Consider the following 26778-nt stretch of genomic DNA (forward strand, 5'->3'; position numbering starts at 1 on the left):
AACAGAAAATGCTCAAAAATCCCAGCAGGTCTGACAGCATCTGTGGGGAGAACTGAGTTAATTTTGGAGTCTGGATGACTCTTCAGTTATTCAGACTTGAAACATTAGCTCTATTCTCTCTCCACAAGTGCTCTCTGACCTGTTGAGATTTTCCAGCATTTTCTGTTTTAGCTTGAGATCCCAGCATCCACATAATTTGCTTTTATGATAGTAAGGGATTCTTGACTGTAATGTTATGGCATCTGTTTATCTAAACTGACCTGTAATTATGCAGACTTCGGAAAATCTCCAAGATCTGAAAGCCAACCAATCAAATCACTCAAAAATTAATTTAAAAATCCTTTTAACTTCTATTTTTTTCTGAATTGTTGGAAGCTTTGTAAAATATAATTAAGATACACGAAGCACATATTTCAAAACAAACTAGTTAAACATATAAGACAATTTTCTAAGTGAAAGATTGCAATATTTTATGTGGCAGTCAAAGGAAATCAGTGTCCAAATGCTTGTCTTTTGTCAAATTAAAGGTAATGTAGGCAGTGTTACAGCAACAAGGAAGGAATTAGCATAACTTGCTTTGTTGGGAAAAAGGTAATGCAATGAAATTATTAAAGAAGACAAGGACAAAACCACAGAAAAAAGTAAGATCTTGTATTTGGCAGTTATAAAACAACATTATTTTGAGAAGATTATTTTGAAGATGGCTTTGTACAATTGAATGATCTAGAAGTGTGGTTATGGTGGATGGACCGGTTGTGCGTAGTACCTTGTTGAAACATTTATTGTAAGCAAATGGTTAAGATTTTCAAATCCAAACATTCCAAGAATATAAATGTTATTGATATCCTGCCAGTCAGTTGGGTTTTAGTAATTTAAGCAATTTTATTTTATAGAAGAAAGCCTGTTCAAAAGGTGCTTACACATTTAGGCTTCTGTATCCCAGAGAATGTTAAAACTATAGTGTAATATTTTTATCTGCAGAAGTTTTAATATGTTCACATCCATATGGTACTTCTTCATTTAAGAGAGGCGCAAAGATTTTTTTCAGGCGTGATTTAATTCATTTTTTTTGCCCTGACGTCTTAAATACTGATAAAATGGCAAATTTGACATCACCATAGATCACAGTTTTGCCATCTCTAAAATTCTACTGACTCTTTTATGAAGCAAGTTCTATCCCAATAACATTGTCATGTCCCAATTGCCTTGGCACTTGCTCAAGCATTCAGATAACTAACTCTGTGTTGTAGATGGTGTATATTGCTTTCCATCACAAGATCACAAAATTTTGCTCTTGCAGTATTAAGCTAAGTTTAAAAGCAGGTACAATGGGCAAGATCCCGATTTTTCACCTCCCGCCCTCTCTTACTGGCTTTGTTCTGCTGGTGAAATCAGCCTCACACCTTGCTCTATAAGGTGTGGGAAGGGGAAGGAGAAGGCAGTTGACTGTTTAGGGGTGGGTGTGTGTGTGTGTGTTTGTGTAATTGGCCAGGGCCTCTATGGGGAGGGCACGAGCAGCACAATGGCACACCTAGAATTCAATAGCCGGTCTCACTGATGAGCTGAAACTCCACCTCTCTACTGGCAAGATTCACATTACAGCTTCTGTATTGCAGAGTGCTGTAAATCACCATTATCCTACTTCACTGAAAAAACCGGCGACAAAACCTTCTGTTTTCTTGCCTGTTTTACACCTACAAGTTTTCTGAAAAAATTCTGCCCAACAGAGTATTAGACAAGACTTTTCCCTCAGATCAAACAAATTGCAATTATGAATACTCAGCTGCACCAAACATAGCCTTATCTTCCATGTTTCTCTGTACATTGGTTCCCCAGCTTGCCAAGCAATTTGTAACTGCCAAAAATCATTACTGATGTAATCCACAGAGATGTGAGAAGTACAAATAAAACACCTTGCAATTCAATATAATAAAATGAATTATTCTTACTCAGGAGGCCTTGAAGTTGAATCAAGGCCTTTATTCTATACTTTCAGTTGCACATTATTTCTTGGAATTGTCTGTTTTATTCAAGCTGCTTCTGAGTAGCTTGAATAAAGCAAGCATATTTGCATGCTGCTCGCTTTCAGCCTCCTGCACCACTTCTATGTGACCTTCCAATGCTTTAAAAACTCAACATTATTTTCATATACAATAAATGTTCTCATTTCCCATGAGTAACACATTACAAGTAATAGGAGTGAAAAACAAAGGGTGGCTGATTGGCTGGTCATTATATACCCTGACCAATTTTCCTTTCTATTGAAGTTAACAGAAGGGAAATTTGGAAATGGTGTGTCATGGGTGATTGATTCACTATAGCTTATTTCCCCTCTTGCGACACTGAAATTTATCCTTGCAATGTCCCATAATTTTCTGTGCACGAGTGAGGGATTAACTAGTAATATAATAAAATTAATACAATTTTTTGCACATCCTATTAAACACACTTAAAAAGAAAATTTCAGCAAAATCATTGGCAAGTTTCTGCGTCACATTTTAATTTGATTGCTTTTTTCTTATGTTCATGAGATGTGGGTGTTGCTGGCTGGGTCACCAGATAGTGACCATCTCTAATTGCCCTTGAACTGACACCTTTTCAGAGTCAACCATGTTGTTGTAAGTCTGGAATCACACGTAGGCCAGACAAGATGAGGGCAGTAGATTTCCTTCCCTAAAGTGAATCAGTTGGGTTTTTGCGCAAATTGTTTCATGGTTATCATTAGACTTTTAATTCCAGATATTTTGTTGAATTCAAAATGTACCATCTGCCTTGGTGGAATTCAAACTGGGGTCTCCAGAGTGTTACCATGGATCTCTGGATTACTAGTTCTATGACAATGCTACTATGCCACCGCCTACCCGATGGTTTAAATAATATATTCATAAAACACATAAGATTGACATATATGCACATTTTACCACTTAAAATATCTTTCAAAATTTTCATTTGTAATATTTATGAGGTGGCAAAGCAATCAAACCATCCAAAATATATTTTTAAAACCCTTTTCACCTGCCTTTTTTTCTCAGTAACTGAAATTTCTAATGTTCTAATAAAAAAAGAGTTGGGTTTATATAGCACTTTTCACAGCAAATAAATGTCTCAAAGCATTTTACAGCCAATGTGTAATAGTTTCTTCTAAGAATAGTCACTGTCGTGGTTCTGAGTACATCTGGGTACTCTGGTTACCTCCCACACTGCAAAGATGGGCAGGTTGGGTGGCTTGGCCATGCTAAATTGCCCTTTAGCGTCCAAATATTTTGTGGGTAAAGTGAATTAGCCAAGGTAAATGGGTTATGGGAATAGGACAGAAGGGATGGCCTGGGTGGGGTGCTCTTTTACAGAGTCAGTGCAGTCTCCATTGGCCAGATGGCCTCTTGTTGGGATTCTATTCTAGGTACTATTTATCCACATTTTGTGAAATGACTTTTGATTTTCTATAAGTTTGTGTTAATTATTGGAAAACAGTGAAGAGTAAAAGCATGAGAAGAGAAGGAATAGGACCTATAAAAGGTGAAGGGGGAAAAGTCTGTGTGGAACCGGAAGAAATGGCAGAGGTGCTTAATGAGTACTTTGCCTCGGTATTCACGGTGGAAAGTGATCTGGGAGGTTGTACTACAGGTTTGCAGCAGACTGAAAAGATTGAGTATGTGGATGTTAAGAAGGAGGATGTGGTGGAACTTTTAAATTCTATCAAGATAGATAAGTTGCCAGGACCGGATGGGATGTACCACAGGTTACTGTGGGAGGTGATGGAAGTGATTGCAGAGCCCCTGGTGATGATCTTTGCATCGTCGATGGAGACGGGAGAGGTTCCGGAGGATTGGAGGATTGCGGATGTGGTTCCTATTTTCAAGAAAGGGAGCAGGGTTAGCCCGGGAAATTACTGACCGGTGAGTCTGACCTCAGTGGTTGGTAAGTTGATGGAGAGGATTCTGAGGGACAAGATTTATGAGCATTTAGAGAAGTTTAGTATGATCAGAAATAGTCAGCATAGCTTTGTCAAGGGCAGGTCATGCCCTATGAGCCTAGTTGAGTTCTTTGAAAATGTCACTGAACACATCGACAAAGGAAGAGTGGTGGACGTGGTTTACATGGACTTCAGCAAGGTGTTTGATAAGGTCCCCCATGCAAGACTTCTTGAGAAGGTGAGGGGGCATGGGATCCAAGGGGCTTTGGCCTTGTGGATCCAGAACTGGCTTGCCTGCAGAAGGCAGAGAGTGGTTGTGGATGGGTCTTTTTCTGCATGGAGGTCAGTCACTAGTGGAGTGCCCCAGGGATCTGTTCTAGGACCCTTGCTGTTTGTCATTTTCATAAATGACCTGGATGAGGAAGTGGAGGGATGGGTTAGTAAGTTCGCCGACGATACGAAGGTTGGTGGTGTTGTGGATAGTCTGGAGGGATGTCGGAAGTTGTAGCATGACATAGATAGGATGCAAGACTGGGCGGAGAAGTGACAGATGGACTTCAACGTGGATAAATGTGTAGTGGTCCATTTTAGCAGGACCAATGGGATGAAGGAGTACAATATCAAGGGTAGGAGTCTTAGCAGTATTAAGGATCAGAAGGATCTTGGGGTCCAGGTCCATAGGACTCTTAAATTGGCCTCGCAGGTGGAGGATGTGGTCAAGAAGGCGTATGGTGTACTGGCTTTCATTAATTGAGGGACTGAGATTAGGAGTCGGGAAATAATGCTGCAATTTTATAAGACCCGTGTCAGACCCCACTTGGAGTACTGTGCGCAGTTCTGGTCGCCTCACTACAGGAAGGATGTGGAAGCTATTGAGAGGGTGCAGAGGAGATTTACAAGGATGTTGCCTGCATTGGGAGGCATGCCTTGTGAAGATAGGTTGAGGGAGCTAGGTCTCTTCTCCCTGGAGAGACGAAGGTTGAGAGGCGACCTGATAGAGGTTTATAAAATGTTGAGAGGAATAGATAGGGTGGATTCTCAGAGGCTATTTCCCAGGGCTGAAATGGTCACTACGAGAGGACACAGGTTTAAGGTGCTGGGAAGCAAGTACAGAGGAGATGTTAGGGGTAAGTTTTTCACTCAGTGGGTGGTGAGTGAGTGGAATCGGCTGCCGTCTGTGGTGGTACAGGCAAACTCGCTGGGGTCTTCTAAAAGACTTCGGGATGACTATATGGGATCTAATGGGATTGGGAGTTACAGATAGTTCTATGACGTGGTAGATATTGATGTGATCGGTGCAACTTGTGGGCCGAAGGGCCTGTTTGTGCTATAGTGTTCTATGTTCGATAAACCACAAAATGACTTTTTTTAGGTGAAGTTTTGAGTTAGTAATGTTTGATGGTTAACTTTAATACAACATAAGTTGCAGACATCTAGTTACAGTCAAAAGAGAGTGACATCTCATCCTAACAATTCTGGCTTTTCCTTTTTCCAAATAAAGCACAATTAATTGAATTTGGAAAGCTTATGTAAACACAAAAGGCACAGCTTGCACACTAGATTGGAGACAGCACTTATTGCCAATCCCTAATTGCTGTGCTCTAACCACCACCGCTCCCCCCCTTTCAAGTTGATGGTGAGATGGACACACCATCAATTTGGTGGTGGTGGTAGTGGCGGTGGTAGAGATGGTTGGGGAGGGGGAGAACCAAAGAGCACAGCTGTGAGAAGCACTCAGCCAAAGACACACAATGCCATTGGGTATGAAGAAGTTGCGGGGAGAGTGGTCTGTAAGCACAAGGTAGAACAGAGAATTGTGACCTGCTGAGCATCTTGGGGGTACATGAGGAGAGGACTAGGTTTCCAGAAAATATTGGGAGTCCAGTTCAGTGTAAGGAAGGCCAAAGCTGGTAATGGGAGCACAATTACCAGAACTTGGGGCTGGTGATGATGAGAAAAAACATTCTCAGCACCAGAGGCAGAGTCGTAGGCAGAGAGTAACAGAAGAAATGGATGAGGTTCAGAAGGACAACAGAGGCCATACCCTCAGCGTAGGATCTACTGTCCAAGGTGGAGTTACACTGACATTTCAGAGAACCTGTGCCACAGAAGATTGCGTCTCTCCAGGTAGATTGTCACTGAGATTTGTGCCCTCATGATGACCTCACAACACTGAACAATGCTCGCTATGCCTAGCCAGTAGCCATCAAATCACCATGACCTTAAACTTCTTTGTCTCTGGCTCTTTCCAAGGATATGCAGACTTTGGTGGCATCTCATAAATACCTACATGTTACTGAATCTCACAGATCACTAATGCTCTATTTGCAAGAACATTCAATTTTAGGTAAATGGATTCCCCCAAGTGCAGGGCATCTTTGACTGTAGGTATTAAGGCTGAGTGAGATTCATCAACAGGAAGACTTTCACAGCTTCAACGTTCCACTGTTCTGAATACGAACTTCCGACATATGCGTACTTGTTTTTCCAATGCCTTGGCTCCTTCATTGTCAGTCTATCTAGAGAGCTAAAACTCTTCATTTCATCCATAAACTACGTGGGATACTCCTTGAAGACACAGTACTCACTCCTCTACAGGAACTCAAGACAAAGGCACAGACACACTATAACCAAAGCCATCTTCCATCTGAAAATGCAGTTCTGGTGCCTGGACAGTCAGGTGCAATCTTGAACTAGATTCCTTAAAAGGTGTTGTGCATTGTGCTGGTCCGCTGCACTCTCCAAAACAGGGTACTCTGAGAGGGGAGTGAACCTGGAAGAGACTGAAGTGCTAGATCAACACAGCTTATCAGAGGAGGAAGACGCAGAACAGGAAGGTGCCCCGGTTGCACAGGGAGGAGACTGTGCCCAGTGTAAGACTCCAGAGTCTCTTTAGGATGCTGCCAACATCAGGGATCCAGACATATTTCAGTTCAGCCCTTCTGACCTGGGGACAGCATGCTCTGGAACTTACTTTGAGTTGCTTTGAGAACACCTCCAGTGAAGACGCAGCCTTCTTTCAGATGGACTCACTCTTTCAGTCGATGAATGATGTAAATCTGTCCAGAAGTCTCAATGTTCTTCTTCGCCACTTTCCTTTTCTCGAGTTTTTATGTCTGAAGTCATGTGTCCATATTTACATCATGCTCAGAGTGGATTAGTGCACACTTACAGGTGAAGAAAACTACAAATACAAATACAGTGCTCTCCCCGATAAGCTGGTCTCTGTTTTAGGCCCCACCTATGCAGTACTGCCCTTATGGCTTTGGATGAGGTGGAGGCAGCCTGTTTGCTTGTCACTGCAGGCAACCAAGATGTACAGGAAATTGTCCTTGTCATGGAGTATCCATAGGGTCACCTCCAGAAGCTGCTGCACCAGCTTCACCACAATGGCAGCCTTAGTCACTGGTCCCTGTTATATCAGGGTGGCAGAATGGTTAGCACTGCTGCCTCAGTGCCAGGGGCTTGGGTTCGATTCCTGGCTTCAGTCAATGTCTGTGTGGAATCTGCATGTTCTCCCCGTGTTTGTGTGGGTTTCCTCCAGATGCTCCGGTTTCCTTCTGCAGTCTGAAAGACGTGCTGGCTAGGTGTGTTGGTCATGCTAAATTCTCCTTCAGTCTACCCAAACAGACACTAAGGGGTTTTCACAGTAACTTCATTGCAGTGTTAATGTAAGCCTACTTGTGACACTAATAAATAAACTTAAAAAAAAGCCTCTAAATAAGAGGGGCCAAGGAGGATGATAATAATGGTACTCATTCTCCTCTCCTGGTCAGGCTGGTGCTACAGATGACTGGAGGAGAACATCTGTTTGGATACAAGTGGTAACCACTCCAAATACTTTGTATGTATTCTGTGAATGTCAGTATGCAGCTCCTGCATGCACTCAGTGCTACATATGGTTATTCATGAGGGTGGGAAATCTCTCAATAGATGAATTCATAAATTCAAAGCTCTAAGCTACGGTACTGCACAAGCCGAATGGACTCCTCCATTCTGAACTCATGACCCTGCATTGCTTCAACCATGCTAATATGAAAAGACGATTCTTTGTGGGAACAACACGAATTGTTCTCCTCACAGCAAACAGGTTAGGAGGCAATTTAAGTAGTGTAAAAAAAATAACGAATTTGATAAGAATAAAGAGGGGAGAACTGTTTCCACTAACAAAAAGGGCAGCACGGTAGCACAGTGATTAGCAAGTCGACTGTGGGGAGAAGCATGCCAGGGATAGCCTGCAGGAGGGAGGCCACAGGTACCTCCGTGGTGGACGGGGTTGCGAAGAGAATGTTTAATTTTTGTTTCAATGATTGGGCACCCTTTTTAAAGAGTCCTTACCTTACCAGAGTGATGGTACAAGCCACGCCCACTCTTTTCTGATATTTAAAGGGACAAGATCTGGACAGAAGATTAGCCAGTGGAGTTGGAGAATTCAACGCTAATTTTCTCACCAGAACTGACACACTGCCAAATTCCTGTAAGCTTACAACATTCTCCTCTGGTTGCCCAATTGTTGTATGTTCAACGAGTGAATCCCTTCAGATCTACACATTCAGTTGGCTGTTCCCAGGAAAGCTTTTATGGTCAGATGAGAGCATCGATGACACCTTGCACTTGAGGAAACTCAGCAATGACACTGAATGCGGTTAACCTTGTGGTCTGGCTGTCTTCATTAGTGGTGAAGTGGAAAAAGACATTGTCATGTCTAAATTGGGCATCATTCACCTCCTTCATGCACCTCTGCGTGGCAGCCTGTGGGATGCCACATGTTACCCATCATATCCTGGAAACTGATAAGGAAATTGAGTGTTGCTATAATCTTATTGGCATGGGGTTTCAAGTGGTTGCACATCTTGATGAACAATCCGATACATCTCAGTAACTATTTCCTGGGACATCCTCTGATATCTCTGGCATTGTCTCTCAGACATATGAAGGTAGTTTCTTCTTGTCCTCTGGATGCTCTGACATGTTAGTACCTGCAATTAATTATGCCTTTCTGGATGGCTGTGTCCAGTCTAGCATTCCCATGACCACACTACTATTCGCCTTGCGACCTCTGTTGCTAAACAGCCAAAGCTCTAAGTTTTTGCATTCTCTCAACTTCATTGAGGTTGCAGAAATATTGGGTGATGAGACTCACGGTTAACGCAGTAATTGCACTGTGTGAAGTGAGCAGACATAAATGTGACAGCATGGTCATCCATGGATCTCATCCAGTTAAATGATTATTAGGGAGATCCTTTAATCATTCCATTGTATGCAATATAAACTCCATCCACCCAAAATGATCCTCCTCCCACTTCAATTGAACTTGCATTTTGATAAGCTATGTGTGAAACAAGACCCTAGAAGTTTGGTGCATGTGACTTTTCAGACCTATTCCTGCACCTTCTACCCTTTTTCTTTCACTTTCAGCTTTCCCCCATCACTGATAACCCACCTAACATAAGCTTTCTTCGTCCCTCTTTAACCCCTGAATCCCTCAGTTACTTTGAACCCTGCAACCACTTCACTGCACATTCCATCTCTCCCTCTTCTATGCCGACACCCATGACCATCCAAGCCCATTCTGACCATGAACCCACCAGTTATCCTCCTCAATGTTTTTATCCATGCCTGTGATGCACCCCATGAAACCTTCCAATACCTAACACTGTCTATGGACCTGTTCGTATACAGCGTTCAATTCCCCCCCTTTGACTGTAACTGTTCCCTCTGCCACACAGAAACTTCAATGTGACCATTTGTTAATAGCACACTAATCTTATCCTTTACACCCATCATCCATCTTTTAATTGCTGCCTTGAACCATTCACCCCACTTACAGTCCCAATACACCCTTGCCTCAATCAGCACCTCCCTGCACTCTATGTCCACCTTCCCTTTCCTCCGCTGCTCCTTCCTCCACCTGAACACAAACGTTTAAACACCTACTGCCATGTGCCGGAATGCAACACAGCCACCTGCTTAACATAGACAGAAATGCACAAAGCCAACTGGTGCAAGCCACCTTTTAAACAATCATGAACCTGTTGTCACAAGATTCTCATACACTGTTAACTTCATACACAGGAATGACTTTACTGAAAACTATTTCAAATTAATGTAATATATTTGGATGCCATGAATACACAGGTATGAACCTATCAGTGGTTGGTGCGAGCTTCATATGCTGCAAACATGCTGGTGACTTTATCCCTGAATTCCAAGCTGCTGTCAGGAAATTGAAATTTCGCATCCCACCCTAGTTAAGTCATGCAGCACATCATGTTACCCACTTTTGAAAGTTCCACAAAATTCCCCTTTAATACTGGAGAAAAGTCCCAAAACGTACAGCAGCAGCACCTCAAAAGTCAGCTTTCATGTGTATGAGTTTTAACTGTGCAACAGGAATATATAATGTACTACCAAAGAAAAAGTTTTAGTACATATTCTAAAGTGTGTACTATTCCCAAACCGTTAGTTTTACCATGCTAGGGCTTTAAAAACAAGCCTATGGAGTAGATAAAATGTGAATACCTCAAAACAAGTTCACATTTTGAATTCAAGATTGTAGAAATTGACAGCACAGAAATTGACCATTCAATTCATCAAGTCTCTACAATTATTTATTTCACAATAAAAAGTCTCACAACACCAGGTGAAAGGTGTGAGATTTATTACCCCAGTCCAGCACCAGCATCTCCGCATTGTTATTTATTTCCACATTGTTGATTACAACTTCCCATATCTTTGAATATGTCTATGATTTCTTCTATACTTAGTTACATTTTCCAATATCAATATGTAGAATTAATGTTTATTGCATTAGGATATACTTACAGTGATGCAAATGGAAGTCATTTGGTGCTTTGGCAGACCACAGTCTCATCGTGTTCACCGTGTTGTTTAGATATCCTGGCACTGCTGTATCATATGGTATGGCAAGAACTACCTGCAGGTTTATCAGCAGCACAAAAAGCATTGCATTTTCAATACAGAGGAATGGACTATTGTCCTCTCATAATGAAGGGTACACATGTGAAATACCAATAAATCTGCTTTTCTTTAATAGGTGTATTTTTAGCATTTACCATTTTTGTTGAAATGCCCAGATTTTTAGTTTTTTTTCATTTGGTCAGCTTGTGATAAATTACAAGACACAGTACTTGTAATATTCCAAATGTTTATTCTTTTATACAAAGGTCCAAACATCATGCTTCAGCTGCTATGGCCTTATTTTTACTAAATTATTCTTAAGATGTTTGATAACTGCCACAAAAGTTTGCAGCAAGTAGTGCTGGCTCATCACTGAGTCATTATATAATTATCTTGGACTGAAAGATTTTACAAGTGCAGTATTTCAAAGTTTTGACATTGCAACTTGCAAGAAATATGACACCTGTACTAAATTTTTAAAATGTTTTTAAATATAAATTTGTAATCAGAACATGAATAATAATCGGAGCACACTGCATGACCCCTTGAGCCTGCTCTGTCATTCAATCCCATCATAGTTGATTTTCTTCCTGAACTTCACTTTCCTGCCTGCTCCTATATTCCCTAAGAGACCAAACATCTGATAATCCCAGCCAACAATATACTCAATGATGGAGCATCCAGAATGATTCATAACCCGCTGAATGAAAAAGATTCTTATTGCAGTCCTAATTGATTGGACCCTTTATCTTTAAACTTTGCCCCTCTTGTCCTAAACCCCCCAGCTAGATGAAACAATCTCTCAGTATTTAATCTGTCAAGGCTCTTGTATGCTTCAATGAAATCATCTCTTATTCTTCTAAACTTCAGGCAGTGTGGTTCCAATTTATTCCGTTTCTCATTCCAGGATAACGTTCCTTTCCCAGGAACTAATCTAGCCTAAGTAACCTTTGAAATACCATCTCCAATGTAAGTATATCCTTCCTTAGTTAAGAAAACCAAAACTATGCACATAGTCTGAATATGGTTTTACCAAAGCCCTAAACAATTGTAGCAAAACTTTGTTATTCTTGTGCTCCAATCCCCTTGCAATAAAACCAAGGGTGATACTCTCTGACTTGCCCTCGGCGTTTTTCTTGGTGGTGAGACATTCTGGTCCTACTACTGTCAATGGGAATTGACAACTATTCAATTCCCATTGAATTGAAACCACTCCATGCCACCAGGAAACCCACGGCAGGGATGAATTGCTGACAGGACCAGAGAATCTTGCCAATGTGAGTGGCTGTAGAATTCTGGCCCAAGTGTCATTTGCTTTTCCAATTGCCACTGTACTTGCACTTATCTTTGTGTCCTTTGTACAAGTGTGTCAACATACAGAACTTCCACATCATTAAAAAAAAACTTTTTTGTTCTTATAACCAAAATCTTTGCACATCGTACTCCATCAATCACCTTGTTGCCCATTCATATCTCTGCCACTTCTTCATTTGTTCCTCAAAAATAGACCTCTTTTGATTGAATATGAGACCCAAATATATATAACCAAATTTAATCAGGTAAATGTCAAAGTTGAAAAACCATACCTCTGTTTCAATCCATTTGACGCCATCTTTGGTATGCAATACGCGGCCATAGAAGTAAACAGGCAGTACATACTCTGGACGAGCCTTTTCCCAAGGGTTACCATGTCGCAGCCAATCATCAGCTTCCTCCACCTTTAATCATGCAGAATATACCTCAAATTTATTCATGTGTAATTAATTAATCATAACCTACACAGAAACCTGTTTATAGGTTTGGAGGCATAATGTTGATAATTTAAGAGTACTTGTCCACCTGAAAGGTGTGATTAGCCAACTTTTTAATGGATAACCCCTGTCACCAATCAACCACCCTTCCAGATGAACAGGAGCAGTGGACAGCCTGGGCATCTGCAAGTGGTGAAGAATGCATGCATTGTGGAAGCTGCCGGGTACCTTGTACGCACTGTAGAATCTGGACCTGTGATCACATACAATCTGAACATTCATCGAGTGAAAAGTCCTTCCTGGTCACAAAGCCTCCTGACTGGCCAGCTGGCACCTTGACAGCCATATGGGTACAATCAATGGCACTCTGGATGTGAGGGAACCCTGCAGTGGCTGGTTGTGGTTTTGCAAACCAATAATCCCAGCCCTAGGACACCACTGTGAAAATTTGTCAAAGCAATGTCCTGGCTCAACTATCGTCAGCTGCTTCATCGTGATCTTCCTTCCACAGAAGTGGAGATGTTTGCAGTATTCAATTACATTCCCAACTCCTGAGATAATGAAACAGTTCATGCCCAAATATCACAAGAACTGGATAACATTCAGGCTTGTGGTGATAAGGTCAAGTAACATTCATGTCACACAAGTGTCAGACAATTGCTAATTCCAACAAAAAAGAATCTAGCTTTCTTCCTTTATCATTCAATATTACCATTGCTAATTCTGCATTCTCAATGTCCTGCAGATGGTGGTGGTGGGGAGTTTACCATTGAGCAGAAAGTTAACTGAACCAGCACAAATAATACCTTGGCAATAATAGCAGGGTACTCTGTGGTGAGTAGCTCACCTTCCAACTCCTTAAAGCCTTTCTACCATTAAAAAGGCAAATGTCTGGGGTGTGATGTAATAGTCTCCACTTGGCTGGCTGAACGTAGCTCCAATGGAGCTCAAGAATAAAACTCTGTGCATTTACATACATGCACTCCAAACTCAACCTTTCTTCTTTATACTTGGATGACCCGACCTAATGCTACATTATTTTTAACGCTATCCATATCTCTCAGTCCTCCGTTCTCCTCTTGTATGTTCTAATCCTACGTGTTGATGCCCAAACCCCTGTCAAATTAATTTAAAGCTCCCCCCGAACATATCTTCCCTGTCCACAACATTGGTTCCAACTCTATTCAGATATAACCCGTCCTTCTTGAACAGTTGTCTCCCATCATAGAACAGGTCCAAAGATTCCTAGAAACTGTAATCTCTCCATCCTGCACCATGCCTCAAGTCATGCCACAACTTTCCTATTTTTCCTCTCACTATCAAGCGATACTGGAAGTAATTCACACATTCACAGAGCTCCTTTTTTAACTTCCTTGCTAACACTTTATACCGTGACTGCAGAACCTCAGGCCACTTCCTTAGTATGTTTCTGATTCCGATATAGATCAAAACTTCTGGCTCTTTCCTTTCTTTTTGCAGAATGTCCTGTATGCTCTTAGTTACTTCCCTTGGCCGGTGTCACAAATCACACTGATCTTATCTGCGAAGGTGTCCGAACTTGAAACACTTGGTGTTTGCAATGGTGTATATTTTATTTTTTTGGAATGGTCTGAGGAGTCACATGAAATCCTAGTGAGAATAACCAGTCTAGCCCTTGTATAATAATTATTAAAAACTATGTATTAAATTAAAGACAAATACACACAAACAGGATTACAACACTCTAAGGCAACTGAATATATGAATCACTAAACAGACACACAGTTTATGTAGAAATTATCCCTTGTTTCAGAATATATCTATGATCCCTGAACTCTTAAGACTTCCCTCTTCCTAAACAACATCAAAATTATAAAAATCAATAAGTCAAAATCAGCTTATAGTTACCACACAATCAAGGTTGAGGATCAAGTCTGGGAAAGGTTTTTTTCCTGATCCAGCAAATATATTTAAACTACCTGTACAAAGGTTCCTGCACTGCCTTGACTCTATGACTCAGATGCAAGACTAGCCTCTTGGCTGTGAATTGTGGACAGGACCCTCAGTCTGTTAAATGTAAAATGGCTCTTGGCAACTGGCCCACTTGCTCCCGAGGGTGCTGGCAATTATACCATTTTCCCTCTTTGACTCTTCATTCTGTGTATTTGGCAGTCTGCATCTCTCAAATTCCTGGACTCTTGAAATTAGCATATGTATGCCTCCAGTGATCTCTCAGTCATCTCAGAAACCCGCTTCCTATTAATAAGGCAGTGTATACCTGGTTCTGTCTAGATGCCTGCTAATCATGTTACTGGGAAAACCACATGTTATGAATGCCTTTCGAATGCTGGCTACCGCTGGGCAAAGAATATAATGGAATACAATGTGGAAAAGAGTGAGGTTATGCACTTTGGAGGGAGGAATTGAGGCACGGACTATTTTCTAAATGGGGAAGTGCTTAGGAAATCAGAAACACAAAGGGACTTGGGAATCCTTGTTCAAGATTCTCTTAAGGTTAAAGTGCAGGTTCAGTCAGCAGTTAGGAAGACAAATGAAATGTTAGTGTTCATGTCGAGCAAGCTGGAATATAAGAGCAAGGATGTACTCTGAGGCTGTATAAGGCTCTGGTCTGACCACATTTGGGATCTTGTGAGCAGTTTTGGGTCGCCTTATCTAAGAAAGGATGTGCTGGCCTTGGAAAGGGCCCAGAGGAAGTTCACAAGAATGATCCTCAGAATGAAGAGCTTGTCATCTGAGGAACGATTGAGGACTCTGGGTCTGTACTTGTTGGAGTTTAAGAGGATGAGGGGGCATCTTATTAAAACTTACAGAATACTATGAGGCATGAAAAGAGTGGAAGTGGAGAGGATGTTTCCACTAGTAGGAAAAACAAGAACCAGAGGGCACAACCTTAGGCTAAAGGGGCAATTCTTTAAAACAGAGATGAGGAGGAATTTCTTCAGTCAGATAGTGGTGAATCTATGGAATTCTTTGCTGCAGAAGCCAGGTCATTGACTGTCTTTAAGACAGAGATAGATAGGTTCTTGATTAATAAGGGGATCAGGGGTTATGGGGAAAAGGCAGGAGAATGTGGATGAGAAAAATATCAGCCATGATTAAATAGCGGAGCAGACTCGATGGGCCTCCTAATTCTGCTCTTACGTCTTATGATCTTATACGCAGATTTCTAGTTGTTGATGGCCAGGTTGCATTCCATCGTGCCTTGTTAAATTCTTATTCTTGCTGTTACTGGGCAGATTCATGACACCAACTCCCAAAGGTAATATATAGGTGGATCTCTTGTTGGTGTTAGCAGAACTGTTTGTCCCTCCCCAAACTACTGAATCGATAGTTACTACTGGATTCCTCTATTTTGCTATACTCCTTTGTGCAGTCATTTGCCTCATGGTATCTTTTGAAATGCCATCCTTCTCACCAGCATTCAATGTTGAATATCGGTTTAAAGAGTGTCACATTCTTGGAGGATTACTGCACTGCCGTTGGGTGACTAGACACTTGTTATTGTGAACAGGGGAGATTTCCCAACTTGAGCTGTCTGCCTTTTAATGAAAATCCAGCCCAATTACTCATATTCAGAGTTATAACTCACTTACAATGAACATGTTATGCAAAAGAGTTTTCACAATTGAGACCTAAAGTTCTCTAAGTTTGCCATCATTAAGTTGTGCAATACAGTGCACATGAACAAACCTTAATGTAGCGAAAATCATCTGTAACTTTGTATTTATTATGCAGATGGATGAAAAATCCTTGGCTATGCGACCATAATTTTTACATGTGGAACTCTGCTGATAGTAAGAGGCCATGAAAATTTCTACCCAGTAATTAGTTAGAAGTGTTGACTGTTTTGTAAAGCAATAGTGAAAAATCAGCAGTTAGGAAAAAAGATCGAGAAGAAGAGAAAAATAAAGGAATTCAAAAATATACCTGCCAGCCATTCTGGATCTTCTGATTGAAAATCCCATATTCATATCTTATACCATACCCATAGGCAGCCAGGCCCAGTGTTGCCATGGAATCAAGGAAACAGGCTGTCGGAAAAGTAGAAGAAAAACAAAATTATAAATAAAATAAATAATTCATAAATATAAGCTTACAAATGGTAATGAACACGTCAGTAGGCTCTCACAGACAAAGTCTACCACATCCCCCACTAAATTGTGCACATCATTATATAATTCTTTCTGTCATGCTTCAATGTAACTTCTTAATAAATGGCATCATCACTTTTCAGATGAGACTAACCATTTCAAAGAACAGAAAGTACTCTCAGATTGTAAAACAACTCTAATCATATTTTATACAACATATGCTACATAAAAGGAAATAAACTGCCATTTTCATAAAATCCTTTGAGAATTTTGGAATATTGCCTTTCTATGAAGACGTATTATTTTATATTTATCCTCTCCCATTCTAACTTCCTCTCTAGCCCAGAGGCAATGTTCTTAACCCTGGCAGGCAGTCTTCAGGACACATGCTGTTGGTCACAGAGAACTGTATCTAGCCTCTTAATTATACTGTTATCCACTACAACTGTATTCATTTTTACTTCCTCCACTTGAATAACTCCCTGCACTTTGGTGCCATAGTCAAGTCTGCTCATCTATCCTTAAGTCCCTGCACTCATTCACGCAAGCTATAAGAACCTCAAACCTGTTCAAAAATTGCAGGGGCTGAAGCTCCTTCATTGCTACCTTCTGCCCCCTTAACTGTCTCACTCACAGTCACCTCAGCAATATCAATAAAATTTTAAATAAAATAAACAATTCATAAATATAAGGTTACAAATGGTAATGAACAGGTCAGTAGGCTCTCACAAAGTCCACCACATCCCCCACTAAATTGTGCACATCATAATATAATTCTTTCTGTCATACTTCTATGTAACTTCTTAATAAATGGCATCATCACTTTTCAGATGAGACCAACCATTTCAAAGAACAGAAAGTACTCTCAGAAAGTAAAACAACCCTAATCATATTTTATACAACATATGCCACCTCAGCAATATCAACTATGCAGAGTAGCATGTGCACTTCAAAACAATTATATACTCCAGAATGGGTGCCAGAACGTTGTACTACCCCAAATATTCTTCTGCTAATAAATTACATGCACCAGAATGTTATGTGTTATTTGTGGGCAAGTGATCAACCTGAAATGAAATCACATGAGAAGATGGAGAGTGCACATGTTAGTAAGTGTATAATATTCTTCTGCTAATAAATTACATGCACCAGAGTGTTATGTGTTATTTGTGGGTAAGTGACCAACCTGAAATGAAATCACATGAGAAGATGGAGGGTGCACATGTTAGTAAGTGTATAATGTTAGTAAGTGTGAGGTTATCCACTTTGGTAGAAATAATAGTAGGAGGGATTATTATTTAAAAGGCAAAAAGCTGCAGCATGCTACAGTGCAGAGGGACCTGGGGGTCCTTGTGCACGACTTGCAAAAACCCAGTCTGCAGGTGCAGCAGGTGATCAAGAAGGCGAATGGAATGTTGGCCTTTATAGCGAGGGGGATAGAATATAAAAGTAGGGAGGTCTTGCTGCAACTGTACAGGGTACAGGTGAGGCTGCAGCTGGAGTACTGTGTGCAGTTTTGGTCACCGCACTTGCAGAAGGATATATTGGCCTTGGAGGGAGTGCAGAGAAGGTTCACTAGGCTGATATTGGAGATGAGTGGGTTAGCCTATGAAGAGAGACTAAATAGACTCATTGGAGTTTAGAAGGCTGAGGGGGGATCTTATAGAGACGTATAAGATAATGAAGGGGATAGATAGGGTAGAGGTAGAAAGATTCTTCCTGCTTAGAAAGGATAGCAGGACTAGAGAACACAGCCTCAAGAAAAGGAAGAGGGAGCAGTTTAGATCGGAATTGAGGAGGAACTTCTTCACTCAAAGGGTGGTGAATCTCTGGGAATTCTCTGCCCGTTGAAGTGGAGGAGGCTACCTCGCTGAATATATTTAAGTCACAGGTAGATAGCTTTCTGATAGACAGGGGAATTAAGGGTTATGGGGAGAAAGCGGGAAAGTGGAACTGATCCACTTCAGATCAGCCATGATCTTATTGAATGGCGGGGCAGGCTCGAAGGGCTAGATGGCCTACTCCTGCTCCTATTTCTTATGTTCTTATGCACATCATTGTGCATGCACATGATATTTTGATCAGTGGGTGTACGCAGGAGTTGGCAGCACACTCACTGACAATTAATCACCCAGTTAACGCAATTAAAAGGACAACTGACTGGAATTTTACATTGCCTGTGCAACCTTTAGGTTGGTGCACATGCAGCACAGACAAGCGGCCATCCTGCTATTTCACTTTTCTCATCATAGACGGGATGAAAGGGAGCTGGGGATTTGACTGTGAGAGTTGTTAGGATTTCAGGTGAAAGTTTGCTGTTCCATAGGCTTAGGATTTCAGACCTTGATCTCTGTTTTCTTCGGAACTATTTGTTTTGTTAGTCCTGTTGAGGACTCTTTCGTTTTGTCAACTCTGTTGAAGCAGTTTTCAGTGCATGGGCGGTGCCACCTGCATTTCAACAGTTGGAGATTGTGCACTCTGCAGGGGTCACCTCCTCAGAAGAGGAACAGAGGGGCCAAAAGGATAGGAGGGAAGACCAGGTGTGTGCAGGCAGTGTCAAAGGGACAGACCTGTAGAAGGAGAGGTGATGGCCAGCAGGGAAAGTAAGGCAAATGACACCGCAGAAAATGCCAGTATCTCACAGCCCAAGTGTACAGACACCGATCCAGCTAGTTCAACATGTCCAAGGTCCAGTGCTGCAGGACCCTGTGCCTCTCTAGGGATGATATGACATCATTATGCCACATGATTGGCCTGGAGACTGCCTTCAACTGGGTGGACACCCAATGAATCACAGCAGCCCTCAATTTTCATGTATCTGATCATTACAGGAGCGTGTGCAGGATCTGTGTGGAGAATCCAAATCAGTTGTCCATAGCTGCATCATGTTTGTAATTCTGTTCAGACAGGTCTGCACATTCATTCATTACCAGTCAGCCAAACTGAGTGAGCCAGAGGCTTCGCAGCTATTACTGGGTTACCCTGCATCCATGATGCCACGGACTGCACTCATGTGGCCATCAAGGCTCCAGCGGGTCAGCTGGATGCCTTTGTGAATAGGAAGGATTACAGATGGTGCGCAACCACTGGACCAATATTCTTCGAGTCTTTGCAAGTTTCCAAGGCAGTTCCCATATTGCATACGTTCTGCGACACTCCCAGGTGCTGTTCACAGCTTCATTTCAGCTGGATCATGGGCTGCTGGGGATAAAGAGTATTCATTGAAAAGCAGCTCATGACACCACTCTGGCACCCTTGGACAGAAATGAAAGAAGGGTATAATTGGTGTCATGCCCCCACAAGAGAAGTGTTTGAGAGGACAACTGGTCTACTGAAGATGAGGTTTCACTTTCCATCTCAGTGCAAGAGCACCACCTCCTTCACACACATTTCTGAGAAAACAAAGCCATGGCCCCAATGTCATCTCACAACCTCTATAAGAGTGCTTGCTGCCCCTGGCATCTATCATAAGGCGCTGTTACGATCTACATCTGTGGAAAACATGAAGGATTCTCTGAGCATTGAAATAAAAATTTTGATTTATATTTTCACCAGAGATGGAAGCAAGAAACAAAACATAAAATGGTTACCACAGTTACTCAAAAACAATAGTGATGAAATGAATGAACGTCATCTGTGCTGACGATGCTTTAAACTTATACTTGCAAGTTCTACATCTTGGACATCAGTCTTCGCTGACAGTGGCATTGGAGGCAGATTGCTGACTCTGCTGTCATGTTGACCCTGATTACTTTCGTGGTCACCTTCTGGAAGGTGATGTCTGAGCAGGCTCTGCTTGGGAGGGTGTCATGACTGTGGTACTGGACTCCAATATTAGATACAATATGGTACACTCTGTACTTGATAGGATCACCTGACCTGAGGGCCAGAGGGTCAGTTAGCACATGTAAGAGAAGATTGTAACAAAGCTGTTGATGCTTTGTAGTTGTATGTTCACATTCTGAAAATGTGTCATAATACAGGGGGATTGGTTACTTCAAGGGCAGATTCAGCATCAAGACTGATGAAACTGTGACACCCAAAATACACCTGCTCAAGAAAGTACCAGTAATGCTGAAAAAAATGACTGAAAGCAGAGACAGACAGAATGGAATAACTTCACATCATCAAGAAAGTTGAAGTAGTGACAAACTGGGTAAATCCAATTGTAATTGCAAAAAAATTAAATGGGCATCTGACAGTCTGTCTGGATCCCAGAGACCTAGGAAGTACAAAGACAGCTTTATCAGTTGCTCACAGTAGAAGAGGTCACGTATAAACCAGTTAATGTTTAAATACTATTCAGTCTTGGATGTGAGTTCAGGTTCCTGGAAGGACAAACTGGATGAATGCAGCTCCTACCTTGGTATCTTTAACATACTGTATGGGCTTTACAGGTTTTTACGCTTATCTTTTGGTATTAATTCAGCTCCTGAGGTGTACCACAGAACAGTGAAGTAGCTGTTTGAAGATTTAGAGGGTATGGAAATCTATTTCGACAATGTGTCGGTCTGGGGAATCTTATGAGAAGAACATGCCCATAGACTGAGGAAGGTGGATGGTACGGTGGCACAGTGATTAGCACTGCTGCCTCACCATGCCAGGGACCCGGGTTTGATTCCTGACTTGGGCACTGTCTGTGTGGAGTCTGCACGTTCTTCCCGTGTCCGGGTGCTCCAGTTTCCTCCTACAGTCTGAAAGACGTGCTGGTTAGATGCATTGGTAAATTCTCCCTCAGTATGCCTGAATAGGCACTGGAGTGTTGCAACTAGGGGATTTTCACAGTAACTTCATTGCACTGTTAACGTAAGCCTATTTGTGACACTAATAAATAAACTTAAACTTAAGATGCTGCCAAGTTGAAGAAGTATAAGTGCAAAATAATCAAATACTTGGGACATGGGCAAACAAGTGAGGGCTGAAACCAGACCAGAGTAAAATTGAAGCAATTTGAACATCCCACTGCCAGAATGTAAGTAAGACTTGAAGAAACTTTTGAGCATGGTGACCTACCTTGGAAAATTAATTCTGCATGTCAGATCTGAAAACAACTCTCAGGGAATTTCTACAAAATGATATGAAATGGCGCTGAGAACCAAGTCACCAAGAAGTTTTGATTTAGACACCTACGTTGAAGTATCACAACATTAGTCACCCTGTCAAGATATCAGTGGACTAGGCTGGAAGCTATCCTCTTGCAAAATGAGCCACCAGTGATGTACACTTCAAAGTCAGTAACTGAAACACAGCAGCAATATGCCAAAATAGAGAAAAAATGCTAGCTATTGTGTTTGGCTTTGAATGCTTCCATCAGTTTGTCTATGGCAAAAATGTGGAGATTGAATCTGATTATAAGCGTTTAGAAGCTATATTTAAAAAGCCCCTGAACTGTGCACCACCAAGAACCCAAAGATTACTACTGCATCTGCAGAAGTACCAGGTCAGAATTAAATACAAACTGGACAAACAAATGTATAGTGCAGTCATTCTGTCACTTACCTACCCATCACAGATGAACAGAACAAGGAAACAGAACTGCAGATTTACACGCTGACAAAGAACTTATCTATGGCTGTAACCAAACTGGATGAGATCAGGAAAGCAACCAAGAATGATGCCACCCTGAGAAAACTGCAGCAAATTATGCAAAAAGACTGGCCCACATATTGGAGCAGAATCCCTTCTGCTGTACAAGAGTACTGGAACTTTCAGAGGAACTTCATATAGCAGAGGGAATACTTCTCAAAGGAGAAAAGATAGGAATTCCTGCAACACTGAGGAAAGAAATGCTGCATCACATACAAGAAAGTCACCTCAACATAGAAGCATGCAGGAGAAGAGCTCAAGAAGTAATGAGTGAATCCTTTGCCAGTTGGCACCCTGGGCACTCTCTGCCTCCACCAGCTCCTTGTCCAAGTGTGCCATTCCTACCTAACAACGCACATCCATCTGAGCCAATAACCTAAAGCCACAAGTGCTTGTATCTGTGCTGATGGCTGGTTGTGAAAGAGGATACGGTTCAGATGGATCTGTCAGCAGCACCTCCTCAGGTGTCAATGGAGGGTCCTGGGGCCCTTGGTTGGCCTTGACCAGGTAAGATTAATATCAATATCATTATGGTGGTTTGTGGTTGTCGAATAACTGAAGTCCTTATGCAGCCTTGAGTGACTATCCATGTGGAGTTTGGATATTCTCCCCGTGTCTGCATGGATTTTCTCCAGGTGCTGTAGTTTCCTCCCACAGTTCCAAAATCTGCCAGTTAAATGGAATAGCCATGGTAAATTTGTGAGGTTACAGGGATAGCGTGGGAGGAGGGGGCCTGGATAAGATGCTCTATCAGTGTCAGTGCAGACTCGATTGGCTGAGTGGTGTCCTTTTGCCCTGTTGGGATTCATGATTCTATGTGAGGTGAGACAACCCTACAAGGTTTGCAGTCTCCACCTGTCCCACCTCTGTCCACTGGACTTTTACCTTCCTCTTCTGCCTCTCTGCGATATGATGCACACTTGCACTTAAGCTCAAGGGCGTCTATTTAACATTTGCTCAGGATGAGCAAGTTGGCCTTCCACCACCAGTTCTTATGCGCTCAGTGGCGCTTTGGTTTCTCTTCTCCTGTAAGTACCGTGTTCCATTCAATGCTCCACTCTCCACCTACAACACCTCTCCAATGCTTGCTTGTCACTCTCCTTTGCCTTGTAAGTCATGTTGAAGTTTCCATATCTTTGCACACCTGACCCAGGGCTTCTAATCTCATCTTCTAGCCCTAACACACAAGTATATATGTCTTCTGTTACTTGGATTCCTACACCTCTGAGTACCACTAAGGATGGCCACTCTTCCAGATTTCTTCACACCAGACCATATCAATATAACCTTGCCAAGAACACTTCTTGGCTCTGTATCCAGGTGCAATGCACTACATTGTTCCCACTGACCTCAGCTGCCACCTCTGCTCAGGCCTTCTTATTTAGTGAGGTGGCCTCCTCATGCCATGCCACGTCTGTCTGGTACACACAACCTCCACTAGAGTGTGCAGATATTCATCTGACAAATGGGAAGCAGAGTGCCAACTAGTACTGACTTCCCATCTGGCATGCCCAACAGGCGCTGAGACCACAACTGCTGCCAAATTTTAGATTCTTTCCTGGATAGATTCTTGAGGTTCCTCATCAACTCCTGTCAGTTTTCAGGGAGCTGTCTCTACACTATTTAAATCCCCACCAGGTCCTCACTGGACCCAGTGCCAGACAAGCTCCACACGCACTGCTGAGCCTAGATGCAGCCGTGTTTCACACTGATCAGCCCTTAATTGGCCAGCTAGCATGAAATCTCATGTCAGTTGTGATTGTGGCCAGATACATAAATAATGGCTGCTTCCTGGTCCACCAATCACATGTGCACAACATGTGCAAAATTCATTCCATGGGATTTTGCACATCTGTTAGTGGGTACTTGCAAAAACAAACTGAAACTTAACCCTTATTGTATATTTAAAACTTTATCCTTACTACTATTTCTATTTTAAACTGGACTTTTCTGCTAAACAAAGATAATTAAAATGGTTGACCTTTTGTCTACAAATTATTCCCACCAGTTCCCAGAACAAAATAATTCTTTGTTTTGGATCTGTCACACCTCTATTTGCCTAAGGAGCTTCTAACACAATATGTGGGGCTGTACAGATCAATTTCAAAGTGAGGTACAGGAATGCTATTTACATTTGATAAAGCAACCTTTTCAACAGAGTTTGTGGGTCAGCTGAGATAATGCCTTCCCATACATCAGACCCTCAACAGGAATAGCGTCCTTTTCAATCTATAATGGCTGAGACATAATCAGTCCTCAAAATAAAACTATTTTCATGGATTTTGGGAAGAGAGCCATGCTCCCTGACTGAATAGAGAATTTACAGACATAGTTAAATAGCAAAATTAATAGGAATACATATCCAGGTGCTGAAATCGGGACCCCATACAGAGCAAGATATAACTTGGAGATATTATAACAAAGACTAAAGGTTGGGCTGATTTATAATGTAAACAGGTATGGAACGAGAGAAGCAAAATAAGCATGAACATGGTAAGAAGTCTGACAACACCAGGATGAAGTCCAACATAAACCTGGTGTTGTCAGACTTCTTACTGTGTTTACCCCTGTCCAACGCCGGCATCTCCGCATCATATTTGAACATGATCAGAACTTCCTTGAAACTTGGAGTGCTGGGAGGGATTATAGTTATAGGGCAGCAAAGTGTCAGGAAATTGACAATGGGTGTGCATTCATGTTTAGCAAATCTTGTCTCTGTACATTAATAGCTAATCGGGATCTATTAACATTTACCCTAGACTTATCAAAACTAGAATTCTGTCATGTAATATCATTGAATATGCAATAGTAAACGATTTCTAAGCATTATATACGACCTCTGGGAAGATATGTTTCAATGAAGCAGGGTGTAAAAGCCACACTATAAGAACTTGTTAATGGCCTTTCTCTGCAGAGCTGGCTCTTTTTGAGAGTTTATGTCTCTCATTGCAATGATACTTAATTCTGCTCTGATTCTGCACCCAGCTGAGTTCTCACTGTGGTTTCTTTGTTTCGCTAGGCCACTCTCAATTTGGCAAGCAGTAGCCCTTTCTAAATTATAGGCCTGAACAGATATTCCCCACAACAAAGACAAATTCCAGATGCTGAATAGAGTTCTTTCATCTCATAGAATCCTATAGTACAGAAGGAGGCCATTCGTCCACTGAGTCCCAACTGACCACAATCCCACCCAGGACCTATACCAATAACCCTATGCATTTACTCTAGCTGGTCCCCCTGACAATTTAGCATGGCCAATCCACCTAACCCACATATCTTTGGAGGGCGGGAGGAAACCGGAGCGTCTGGAAGAAACCCACACAGACATGGGGAGAATGTCTGTGTGGAGTTTACATGCTCACTCAAGCCAGGAATCGAACCCAGGTCCTTGGTGCTGTGAGGCAGCAGTGCTAACAAATGAGCCACTGCGCCGCCCCCAAACATTATTTGTCGAAGTTACTGTGGAGAAGAAAGGCCAAATGATTCAAGATGCTGGCCTTTTGAGCAGTTTAATGATTAGCTTTCTGAGCTGTATAGCCAGTCTGCTGTGTAATATCTAACTGGTAGGTCACACAGAAGCAAGCTCTGTCCAAGTTGGACCACTGGCCCATCTGAACTGACTATGCTGCAAGATTATATATCATCGCCTGCAGAACTGACACAATATCTGCATGATTACTTTATCTTGCAGTACAAACGTTACCTGAAGAAGCAAATCTTACAGCATCAGTCTCCAGCCAATTATTAAATGTTTATGTGAAAGAAATACTCATTAGTCTCTTACATTGGTACTCTCGAATTCTGAACAAATACTCCTTTTTCCTCCAGAACCATGTGCTATAAAACCTCCTTTCCGCTATGCCTCCCTTTACTGTGTGAATGCAAAGTAGGATGTTGCTTGCACTCTTTTTTTTGAAAGTTTTGAATGTTCCAGTAAATTAACCTGCTGAGCTAATCCTAACCTGAATTTGCTGTGGAATTATTAGTAAAATTGGATCACATAAAAATCCAAGGATTGGGAAACTATGCCATGTCTTATTCAAAATACTTCCTGTTGGCGGGTGATAAGAGAAAAACAGTGCTGTTTTTGATTTTGATTTGATTTATTATTGTCACATGTATTAGCACAGTGAAAAGTATTGTTTCTTGCAAGCTATACAGACTAAAATATAGTGTTCATAGAGAAGGAAACGAGAGAGTGCAGAATGTAGTGTTACAATCATAGCTAGGGTATAGAGAAAGATCAACTTAATGCAAAGTAAGTCCATTCAAAAGTCTGACAGCAGCAGGGAAGTCGCTGTTCTTGAGTTGGTTGATACATGACCTCACAATTTTGTATCTTTTTCCTGAAGGAAGGAGGTGGAAGAGAGAATGTCCAGAACACGTGGGGTCCTTAATTATGCTGGCTACTTTGCCAAGGCAGTGGGAAGTGTAGACAGAGTCAATGGATGGAGGCTGGTTTGCTTGATGGATTGGGCTACATTCATGACTTTTGTAGTTCCTTGTGGTCTTGGGT

General features: G+C 41.7%; 1 protein-coding gene across 4 annotated transcripts in view; it reads right to left on the reverse strand.

Moving 5' to 3' along the window:
- pygl (phosphorylase, glycogen, liver) overlaps positions 1 to 26778 on the reverse strand; it is a 94658-nt gene that overhangs the window by 47274 nt on the left and 20606 nt on the right. For 3 of the 4 annotated variants that reach the window (XM_080202666.1, XM_080202667.1, XM_080202665.1), the window contains 3 exons: positions 16513 to 16616; positions 12421 to 12552; positions 10739 to 10850 (listed from right to left, as the gene is read on the reverse strand). In XM_080202666.1, the coding sequence (XP_080058792.1) occupies positions 10739 to 10850; positions 12421 to 12552; positions 16513 to 16616 (348 nt within the window). The remainder of the gene's footprint in view (positions 1 to 10738; positions 10851 to 12420; positions 12553 to 16512; positions 16617 to 26778) is intronic. The other variant, XM_080202668.1, reaches the window with a different exon arrangement.

This window comes from Carcharhinus amblyrhynchos, chromosome 14 (assembly GCF_965287045.1).
Source record: "Carcharhinus amblyrhynchos chromosome 14, sCarAmb.v2.hapA, whole genome shotgun sequence".
NCBI lineage: Eukaryota > Metazoa > Chordata > Chondrichthyes > Carcharhiniformes > Carcharhinidae > Carcharhinus > Carcharhinus amblyrhynchos.